This window comes from Leptodactylus fuscus, chromosome 2 (assembly GCF_031893055.1).
Source record: "Leptodactylus fuscus isolate aLepFus1 chromosome 2, aLepFus1.hap2, whole genome shotgun sequence".
NCBI classification, from domain to species: Eukaryota; Metazoa; Chordata; class Amphibia; order Anura; family Leptodactylidae; genus Leptodactylus; species Leptodactylus fuscus.
This window is the reverse complement of record NC_134266.1, coordinates 178,690,520-178,702,363: the sequence shown is the minus strand read 5'-3', so window position 1 is coordinate 178,702,363 and position 11,844 is coordinate 178,690,520. Positions and strand designations below refer to the sequence as shown.

The 11,844-nt window shown below is 39.4% G+C and overlaps 1 protein-coding gene across 1 annotated transcript in view; it reads right to left on the bottom strand.

The window, feature by feature from the left end:
* Positions 1-1,841: 1,841 nt before the first annotated feature.
* The window catches only part of JADE3 (jade family PHD finger 3), a 46,392-nt gene continuing 36,389 nt past the window's right edge, over positions 1,842-11,844 (bottom strand). Inside the window, exons 9-11 of the mRNA XM_075265238.1 lie at positions 9,837-10,307; positions 8,230-8,347; positions 1,842-3,473 (exon numbers count right to left, since the gene is read on the bottom strand). Coding sequence (XP_075121339.1) covers positions 2,605-3,473; positions 8,230-8,347; positions 9,837-10,307 — 1,458 coding nt within the window. The 3' untranslated portion in view covers positions 1,842-2,604. The remainder of the gene's footprint in view (positions 3,474-8,229; positions 8,348-9,836; positions 10,308-11,844) is intronic.

Genomic DNA, 11,844 nt, shown 5'->3' with positions numbered 1-11,844 from the left:
ATCACATACCATATTCAGTAGATAAGTGTTAAAAGTGAACATTTGCCTGATCCAATATATATTTGTAGGGTTGTCTTCTATAGCATTTGTGGGGCCCGCAATGGTTTTAATATTCAAAATGATGAACTTTTAAAATGAGAACCTAAAAGGCTGCTCTGGTCCACAAAGCAAAAGTGCAAATAGAAAGCTTATGAAAAAATCCCAAAAAACCTTTTAAAAAACATAGGAAGTTGCAAAATTAGTCTTGCTGTGGCAGCAGGTTATAAAAAAAAAAAAAAAACACACTTCCCCCATCATACATGAAATTTGTTTCAAAATTGAAATGATTTCCCCCATGTTGAAGAGGATGCAATTTACACCAAACTTTTATCTTGCTTTTCCCCTTAATATGGTGCATATATAAATGTATGAAACCTCTGTTGTAGGTTGGTAATTCTAATGCGTATGTGGCAATATACCACTATGTATTTCCATAAAACACATGGACATATGATTTTCTCTAACTGAAGCATTGGAAAGAGTACAATAATTTTTTATGCTGAGTGTGATCTTTCTTCCTAACAAAGGAAATTTGATATTTCATTATAATATCATTCAGTCAAGTCATTCTTTTGTTTTAAAAAAAAACAAAAACCCTGTAAGCATCCCTTTAAACACTCAAAAAAATCAGACTGAAAATGGCATGTGTGACAGATCACCACACATAAGTTGCTGAGCCTCAGCATCATGAAGAAACGATGACGTTAGCAGTGTTTGGAAAGGGAAGGAACACTTGTGTAATTCTTATGCAAGACTGAAACGTGCCCCACAATAGTAGAAGGCATTGAAAAGCAGCAGTACTGTATATAAAAAATGCTGACATAGATTTGTTCGTGTGTGTGTGTGTAATGAACAAATAAATTATGCCTATATGCTTACAATATGTAGCACTCCACCTCTCAATTCACTCTTATGTGACTGGGGAAGCGCTTTAGTTAGGCATCTCTGTCAACCCCATTGAAGCAAAGGGAGTAGTGGTCATGCAAGCACATTACTATTCCACTCACACAAGGGATTCAGATGTCCATGTTCTCAAGAGTACTGTGGTTCAGAAAACCCCTTTAGGCTAAGGGCTCATGGGACGATATGCAGCGATAAAGCATTGTGGGAAAAACCATGGGAACGCATCACTGTTCTTCCCGCAGTGCTTTGAATAGAAAGTTCCTCCGCGGACTTTCTGTTGCAATCATATCTACGGGAAAGCCTCTGGCGTTTCCGTACGTATAATTGACATGCTGTGATTTCCAAAACTGTGCCGGTTTTGGAAATCGCAGCGTGTCCGTGCTGCGGTTTTAAACGCAGAGTGGGCGTGGGATTTGCATGAATTCCATCCACTTTGCGGTTACTGCAAAACACCGTGATTTTTCCCATGGGGCCCCAGCCTTAAGCTAAGGCCACATGCTCCAAGTTTACAGTAGGTTTGGCTCAGCAGAATTGCAAAGTGTAGTGCATAGGATTCTAACAAATCCCATCCACTGCTGAAAAACCCCCCCACAGCACAAAGTGTCTTGCTCTATGGGTTTTAAACATACAGCATATCAATTATTGCTATATGAGCGCAGATTTCAACCTTTGCAATACAAGTGGTGAAATCTAGACTAGTTGCATGGGAAACAGCCTGTAAAGACTGCAGCACAAACCAGACCATTTCGGATGCTTTTTGGCCCCAGAGTGTAGGCAGCTAAACGTCTGCTATGGACATCCTGGTGCAAACTTGCAGCATGTTGCCATGGCCTAAAGCCTATTACTAATCAGCATAGCACATGTGTAAAAATACAAATTTTTACCGTTTTAAAGTTAATTTTGCTTTGGAAAGTTTAGTTGCTAACAATACAGTGAAAGGAAAAAAACACACAGTTCACACATCTTATGTATTGTAACTGCATAGAAAGACCAGTTGTTAGTGTATCAGAGGAGGTGGAGGGTGCGTGGTCAGAGTGTTTCATTGTGAATTCCAAGTGCTACCTTTCTAAGCTGCCATGGATGAATTCTGCAGATCAAGTGGATGATTCTTCATGCATATGCCCCAAGCTCAGCTTATATTTTCAGTGTGAATGAAACCAGATGATAAATAATGTAAATCTACCATTTCTCTTTGTAAACAATATTCACACATTGGCATCTGGTAGTTATACAGTTAAAATATTTACATCAAATGCATTGGACGACAAGCAATACCTGTACATGGCCATTAAAACGCACATTAAAAATAAAGTATTTACACTGAGTAATACCTTCACTTTATAGCAAAGAGCATATTAAAAGCATATTAAACTATGGTACAGACTTCTGCCTCCACATAAATTAAACAAAGAGCTTGTATTGTATATTATTTAAGAACATTTTGGTGTTACAAACATTAAAAAAAACATAATTGTGCATATAATTCCAGCCTCTACTTTATCAAAAGTAGCGCTCCAGCTTGTGCATGCTCAATGACATCACATCCGGCCTTTCCACAAAAACTAAATCTTTCCTCTGTATCACTGATCTTCTGGCATCTCTCTTTTTGGTATCTTAATACGCACAAGCATTAAATAAGTGGATACGGGAAGTCAAGAGTCATCACCTCTGGCCTGAACTGTGTGGGATCATACTTTTTTTGCTTCTGTTCCGACTGTTTCTATTAGAGTCTCTATTGGGGCTTTCGCGACTTGAGCTGCCTCTCCTCAGTCGCATGTGGTCCTTATTTTCATCACTCTCAGCCTCTGAGTCACTTAATTCTAGGTCTGGACAATAGCCATCGTTGTCCTGATACGGAGTCCCAGAAGACTGGCATTCAATAGTCTGTTTGTTCCACAAGCGCTCTTTTGCTGACTGTCGTTTTTGAGGTTTTTCGCAGCTTCGCAGGTCTTCTGCGGTCCGTGCCAAGCTATTTGTGGTTTCTTTGAATGATCGGCTATAATGTTCAATGGTGGACTTCCTAAGGTTCCCTGGGCTGGACAGAGTTGTGATTAAAGATTCCTGGTCATGAGAAGTGTGGCTTAAGCTCTCCCTTTGGATTCTGTCTGCACTAGAACGTAGAATTCCATTCGACTTGCTTGACTTGAGATGCTCGTGCTGAACTTTCCCACTTCCATTGGATGAGTGTCCATGAATTACAGCTTGTAGAGACATTGGTTTACCTGAGCTCCTATATCGTGAAGTTTGCTGTGTCATTGGTTCCTGATTCTCAAGGCAGGGATTACTACTTTCTAGTAATCCATTCCTTATTTGTTCACAGGCAAAATTGGAGTAGTGTGTAGTAGTGTTTAGATCTATGCCACGGCCATGATGGGAAGTATTGTTCTTATCAAGAAGGCCTGACCGTTTTCCAGTTTTCACTGAACTGTTTTTACAGTTTCCTAGTGCGGATTTTGGCATTTTTAACTTCAAAGTTATTCTTGGAGGAGGATAGAATAATGTATTCTCCAGCGCACTTGATAATGGTTGACCTAGAGACACAGAGGCCAAATACATTAGAAATTAAACTGACATATATGCCGGTAAAAGGTATTTGCTGATCAAACTTTGTGGTAGACATGAACTCACAATAAAAAAAAATTAACAGATAAAAAAGAGATATAATAATGTGATTGAAAAACCATTGAATGTAATGTGCCATTCTTTAATAAATGTACTTTCATTTCAATGAGTAAAACAGATAGATACAACAAGCTATATCTTATTATACTTTACTAGAACAGAGTATGCCCTATGTATATATATCAGTATGCAATACTGATTGGATATTGTACAGTAAGTGACATTCTTCAGCCAATTCAAGACAGGATGGCATGGATGCAAAATAAGTGCAACAATCGATGTGAGCAAGATAACACCGATTAAACATTTTCGTGCAGGCCTAATTCCTGGTATAATAAAGTTACCTAATTTCCAATATACGGTTTGTCTCAAATTTCTCATTAATTTTCCACTTACTGTCACTCATTAATCACATCCAGAAGACAGAAATCTGTCCTGGAGATGAGATGGACTCACAGGTGCACAGCCCCTTATACAATAAGGGCAAGTCCAACTGCCTGATTCTCAAGTCTCTGACTTTCCCATCAGACAGCACCGTGCTGTATATAGTGTAGTAGGTAGAAATAGTGTAGAACAATCCCAAATAGCAATCGCTCTCACCTGGTCAGGTTGTGTAGCTCACAACAACCGTTTGGGCTCTGGAACCGTTGAACAGGGGGTTCCTCCCTGGGTGAGATCAGAGCTGCAGTACCCAATCACCGATGGTGTGTAGATAAATGCCAAGGACCATAAACACAGGACTACGCTTCACCCATTAGATTAAAAGTAGTTTAATAAAACTTTATTAAGGTTCACAACGCGTTTCAGGTCCTTCTGCCTACAACAGAAGTTCTTGAGCGCTTGGGAAAGGGTCAGTGGACTCAAAACACGTTGTGTTGTGTTATGAACCTTAATAAAGGTTTTATGAAGCTAACGTTAATCTAATGGGTGAAGCGCAGTCCTGTGTTTATGGTCCTTGGCATTTCCCATCAGGGAAGACTTGGCTCCCATGCACATCAAGCCAGGCTGCTGTGAGATTACAACTCCCAGCATGCTCTATTCACCTTCATGGAAGTTCCAAGAACAGAAGAGCAAGCATTCATGCTGGGAGCTGTAGTTTCAGAAGATTGTTGGTCTCTGCATTAATCAGTCAAACCAGGATCAGCTGAAGTATATCTGATGGGAATGACCTGCCTAAGGCCCCATGTAGCAGGCCACAGCCAAAAATACTGCAGTGGCTTTCTTTCCACAGCGGTTTTCACAGAAAGTCTACAGGGTTTTCCTCTGCAGACTTTATGCTTCTACTATACCTATAGGGAAACCACCAACGTTTCAGTAAGTATAACTGACATGCAGCGATTTACAAAAACGCAATTTTTTTTTTTTTTTTTTTTAAATCTAAGCATGTCCACTTTAGATATTTTTCTGCAATGTGTGAATGGTATTAGCCAGAACCCCTCGAGTTTGCAAGTACCGTTAAACGCCATGGTTTCACAACGTGGGGCCACAGCCTAAAGGGTTTTTTCTATGTTTAAATTTGTAGACAATTAAAAATTTAACATTTTTGAAAACCTAAATAATTAAAAAAAATTTGCAGTATTTGAAAGTTGTGGCTACAGTATTGTCTTAGTCAATTGCCAATGGATACAGCCATGAATGCAAGAACATCATATTGTTTCACATCTGTCAGAAAGTGATTGATGAGTTCCTTATTGTGGCCAAGTTATCTCATCACGCACACACTGTCCCTGTCCAATAACCTGCTATAGATAAGGAAATAACTGTACTACTGAGGGATCGTTCACATCTGCGCCCGATCTCCGTCTGTCGGGTTTCCGTCTTCTGCAGACAGAAGACAGAAACCCGACAGACAGTGTCTGGCCGTGAGCGCCGGGGAGTGTTTTGTGCTCTCTGCGTCGAAACAGTTTTTTTTTTTTTAAACCGGATACAAAGTCCTGCATGTCCGACTGTGTCCGGTTAAAAAAAAACAAGAAAACAAAAACGGTTTCGCCGCGGAGAGCACAAAACGCTCACAGGCACTCACGGCCGGACACTTTGCAAACTCATTCAAATGAATGGGTTTGAAAAATGAATGCAGGTTTCTGTTGTCTGTCCAGTTTCAGCAGGAAACGGAAACCTGCATAATGGAGGCCGGAGTGCAGATGTGAACCCGGCCTTAGACGTGATAGACCATGTTCCTGCATTCATGGTCGTATCCATTGGCAAACAAATAAGACAAAAGACTGTCACCACTAAGAGGGTTAGAGAAAAAAATTTCAAATTTTGCAATAGGTTAACTTGCTTATATATCTGCAAAAATGTTCGACTTAACTGTGTTTATGTTGAGAGGAAAATCCCTTTAAGGCACTTATTACTATATGTAAACAAATAACACTATGCACTCTAGCGTAAGCACACTGAATAAAACATATTGCCCATGAAATGAACAATGTGATATCCTATTCTGCCAGTTATGTATGCAGGAGCACTGGGAGCATGAACGCTCAGGCAAGAGGTACAGAAGCCAGCACACTGCTCCCGGCATGATCCATCAATCTATTTAGTTAGTACCGCTCTGACATTGAGCAGCAATCCAGCAGAAACAGCCAGGAATGGCCTAGAGGTGCGGATTAGCAGAAAGGTAGGAATATCCCTTCCACTACACAAAATATGGTATTGAACATTCAACTAGAACATGCAGTCATATAATAACTAGGTTATTAGCAGGTATCTAAATAACAGACTGACTGTACTAGAGAAAATGTTTTTGTGCGTCCCATTACAAAGATTGCTTTCATTCACAAGAGCCCATCTAGGAATAAACCGGAACACCCAGAGCTTGTTGTAACCTATAATGGTTGGGACTTATCATTTGCACATATTAATACAGCAACATCAGCCCCAATACAACCTTTGCTGCTCATTCATGCAGAAATAAAACATTTCAGACTGTCTCCATTCCCAAGGACAGTACTGTCCACAGCGCACTGTGTTAGGAATATCAATTAGTTTCATATAGTTCCAACTGAAGCCAAAACTTGTGCTGTCACAGGATATTCTCTGTGTAGGTGCCAAGTGCTGTAAATACCCAGCAGAGCACCTGGTCCTAGCAAAAAAAAGAGTATCCGAATACTACTCAAAAACTAGAACAAAAAGCCCATAGAAAAAGATTCTCTCTGCGTACAGAGTCTTCTCCCGTGTTCTAGTTCTCAGAATAGTTGTGTTATTTCTTTCACCAATTTCAACAGCAAACATCTCTGAAATTTGCAACAAGCTAAACATCATAAAATATAGATCAGACCTTTTACAGTTTAATGTTGTTTTTGCAACCAACTATTTAAACAGAGAAATTAACCCCCATCCAGTGATTAGACCGCCACTGACCACAAGAAATGATTTGCTTCGCACCCCAGTTTTGAATGGAACAGCTGGACAGACAACGAATACTGTTCCATTAATTTCAAAGGGGGCTGCCGGAGATAGCAGAGTACAGTGTCTTAGCTCCATTGAAAAGAATGGGGCAGCATATGTTGTCAATTCCAAATTGGGATGCAAGGCAGTCCAGCTCTTGTGATCAGTGGGGTCCCAGTGATCCCATTGGACATGGGGTAACTTGCTCGGACTAGAATATTGCTTTAATGCATAATGTTTAGGTGCAGACTAAATGCAACAGATATAGTTGTAATTAATATAGATCATTATGAAGCTTGGCGTTCAGAAAGGGAAATCCAGTTAGTGTACAGGATTTTCCAGACTGAATTTCTACATGTGCACAGTGCCTTATTAGGTGTGGTTTATGGCAAGAAATGTGTCAAAATTTTGTTACACTTTGAAAGGAGTCTATCACTGCCCCAGCTACTTTCAACCGCTCCCATAGTGCTGCAGATACTGTTAGTAGAATAAAAATGGTACCTTTGTTATGTTTCAGAGCCCCAGGGATGTGTAGAAAACCACTGTTATTCTTTATTCAAATGAGGATCTTGGAGCCAGGGGGAGTTTCCTTCTATTACTGGGCACTACTGCATCATTGTTAAACACACCCATCCTGCATTCAGTGAGGACCAACTCCCACTGCCCAAGGAGACAAGCTCAATGTAGAATGGGCGTGTTTGGTGATGATGCAGCAGTGCTCAGTAATAGAAGAAAACTCCCCCTGTGCGCTAATATCTTTATTTGAATAAAGAATAAAGCTGCTTTTTCTACACATCCCTGGCGCTCTGAAATAAAGTTATCGTTTTTATTCTACTAAAGGCATCTTGGAAGTGGTTTTAAGTAGCTGGAGGCAGTGATAGACTCCCTGTAAGCTAAGCCTCTTCACCACGCCCTTTTCTACTAAGCCACATACCTTGGACAAAAAACCTTGTGAAAAAGGCCTAGAACTCAAAAGTGTAAGGCATGTACCCAGTTTTGCGCAAATTATGCCAAAATTCTAGCATATCTTCACTAAATCTGACCCAATGTTTTTTATTTTCTTTTGATTACAAACCAAACCTAGAACGGGAGGTAAATTTATATATTCATATTCCATGTTTAGTGTACTCGTATATATATACACACATATACATACACACACAGGGGGGAAAAGAATCCTTATTTATTATACCAGAATGCACAGAGAGAGAGATTGAGTGCCTTGTCTCACAGAGCAAGTTATCATAGTTATTGCCGTAGTAAAAAGTAGGTTACCTGCTGCCATCTCCTGATTGACAAGTTGTACTTGTAAGTTGAAGATCTGCTCGTGGACTTTGCTGTGGGACAGTTTTAATTTCTCTCTTCTATTGACCATGTAGCACAAATTTCTTACCTGTTTATTAGAAAAATAAAGACAATTCACAGATTTGTTTAGTCTTAAAAAGATCTTCCCAACCTAAGGTTTAATACCCATCAATGAGACTGGTCATATAATCCGGCGGAGAGCCAAACCAAGGCGAGTTTGGATCGTATTCACAAAGACGTACACACAGTTATTCCTCACTGACATGAACAGGAGTTACTGCAGTGGTTTCTATAACATCCATTAAGTGAAGAATTTGTATATACTCTGACCTCTTTAAAAGGGATTACATTTTGCAATCTGCAAAGAAGTTTAATATCTTTGTAGATACATTATGTGGCTCATCTTGTACAGAGCCAGAGCTACACTCTAATATAGTAGAGAACTACATTCCTACTGGTGGTCTTTGAGACAGTCAATGACATTGTCCCATAGGTCAGTGGTCAACAATCATTGGCTCAGGAGTCACGGAAGGTTTACTGTGGGATTACGGTCATAGCATTACTACAACTTCATACTAGTGTCAAATTCATATCACATGAAGGTACAGAGAAATATTTTACTAAGTTATATATTCAAATCAGGTAGAAACATACTGGAGACAAATGTGGGTTTCACCTCCAAGATCCATGACAGTTATGACATATGTGCCTAGGATGCAAATACATCTTTAGGTAGAAAAAAAGACATTATTAGAAAGTGTCCCTTCTCCAAAAAAAAGGAGTATCTAAAACAATAATCTTTACTAGTATAATTAAAATCTAAAGAGACCCATTTAAAAAAGTAGCTCATAAAAATAGCCACTAGTATGGGCAACACGGTGGCTCAGTGGTTAGCACTGCAGCCTTGTAGCGCTGAAGTCCTGGGCAACATCTGCAAGGAGTTTGTATGTTCTCCCCGTATTTGCATGGATTTCCTCCAATATTCCAAACACATAATGATAGGAAAAAAATGTACATTGTGATCCCTAGATGGGGCGCACAATCTATGAAAGAAAAAAAAAATAGTCACTAGCAACAGGCCAGAGATTTAGTGACAAAGGGATTTGTTTGCAATAGGAGGGCAGTAAAAAAGCTGCACCATCATATCATATTACCCTGAATCTCTGGCAATGTAGTGAAGAGAAGAGAAGTTAAGATATAGATTCCTCAATCAATATTAGAGATACTACCGCTAGAGAAGTAAAACTAGACCATTGGGTCAAACTACTAAGGAGTATCTCAATCTAACTATATCTAATATAAGTGTTCTAATTGTTAAGGATACCTCTCTCTCACCTCTCTATACTAATAAAAATTGTTTTAGATACTCCTCTTTTAGGAAAGTGACACTTTCTAATAATTTCTTTTGTTCTGCTAATACCCCGGAGTATTGAATATTGAAATTATATTTGGGTTATTTCATTTTTAGGTGGAAAAACAATTATTCAGAACATCCCTTTGTCGTCACTTTGATTCCTTTTAGAAAAAAAAAATTTGTATAAAGAATGAGGAAAAAACAAAGATAACACCTTACTTACTCTTTCAAGATCTTGCCTAAGGTGCATAAACATTCTCATCCTGGTATGAATACTGTCTTCCTTGGGTTGCATCAAACCATTTTGTTCTTCTTCTTTAGGTGGTAAAAGCGGTCTGTTAAAATTGCTTTTTCGTTTCAACATCCAGAAAGAATATATCAAGTCCACTGTTAGCTTGGGCAAACCCAGTTCGGCCGCCACATCATCCACGCTCACCATAGTGTAAAAGTCTTCCTCTAACTCCTTCAGTTTCTGAGCGCGCAGGCTGGTTTTCTCACTCTCACTCTGTCTGTTGTCCACATGAGCTTTGTCAGGCTCATCCTGTTCCACTGGACAGTTTTTGTTCTTACTGTGCTTTAAGCAATAGGACTTAAATTTTACTTCATCCCCTTCATCTAGTATCGTTTTCATGTCCAGGCTGTGCTCAAATGCACAAGTGACGTGAAAGGCTGTGATACAGCTCTTAACAGAGCACTACATAAAGAAAGTGCAGTCAGTGACACAGAATAGCAGTGCAAGCAATATACTGACATAAGAAGAACAGTATGATATGCAAAATACAGAAAACTTTCTTCTAAACAAACTTTTCATGCAAGATTTTTATGCAAAGAAATTATTATAAGGTCTGCTCCTAAATACCGTTGTTTGTTCCAGATGACGGACCTCTCTACAATAGGAATTATAACAAGACAACACACACTATATATATATATATATATATATATATATATATATATATATATATATATATATATATACACACACACACACACACATACACACACACCAAAAGTTGGGACACACCTTCTCATTTAAAGAGTTTTCTGAATTTTCATGACTATGAAAATTGTAGATTCACACTGAAGGCATCAAATCTATGAATTAGTTGCATCCGGCCCGACGTGTCCAGCATTGTTTTTGCACTTGAGAAAGGACCCATAGAGGTCCGAAACGCGTCGTGCTGTTGTTTCTCAATAAATCGGTTCCACCTTCTGAATTCTGGTCTTCGTATCATCACTAATGCCTACCAGCGAGCGCAGAACTCCGTTCCAATGCGAACCTTTGGGTCTCAACACTTACACATCTTCTCTCCGGGCCTCCGGTGTACAGTTTGTTCTGCTGCCACACCCACTTGGATTGTTGATTAACAAGCCTACATTGGGGTTGTGACTATTCACAACCTCACCAGGTGAGAGGCCAACTGGTCCACTACTTTACCTATATAATTTTTGAAAAGTTTCATGGTTTTACTACACTTAGAGCGCTCGGTGTCTCTCTCTTCTATATGTCACTGAAAGGGGATTTGACTTATCCACCAAAGGAAAGGAATATATAAAACTTTACTTATAACTGCTTATAGATGTAGCACCCACACGCAGATAATTTGAATAGTGACCAAGCCAGTGGTACCTTTCCTCCTCTGTTGGTGTGGCGTTAGGCCAGTATCCTCGGAGGGGTGGGGGAGCATTCCATTGAGCTTTTCTCAGTATTGTTGGTCACATTCTTATTTAAATCTGTGAGGTTTCTGGTGCACATCGTGTATTGGATGAGGGAGGCAGAGATAAAATTGAAATAGGGCGCAACAGAGATAGCGCTTCCAGCTCTCCTCTTTATACACTTACCTGTCATCACACAGCGGGTTATGGTGTAGGACATGTTTTAAACATTTTGTTATATGTTTTAGAGTATCTAATAAAAGTAAGGTTTTATATATTCCTTTCCTTTGGTGGATAAGTCAAATCCCCTTTCAGTGACATATGTTTATAGGAATCAATCTATCTAAAGTTCCAGTGATTTTTGTGTGTCTCTCTCTTCCTTTCTCCAAAATTATGAATTAACACGTGGAATTATATACTTAACAACAAGGTGTGAAACAACTGATAATATTTCTTACATTCTACGTTCTTCAAAGTAGCCACCTTTTGATTTGATTCCTGCTTTGCACACTCTTGGCATTCTCTTGATGAGCTTCAAGAGGTAGTCACCGGAAATGGTTTTCACTTCTCAGGTG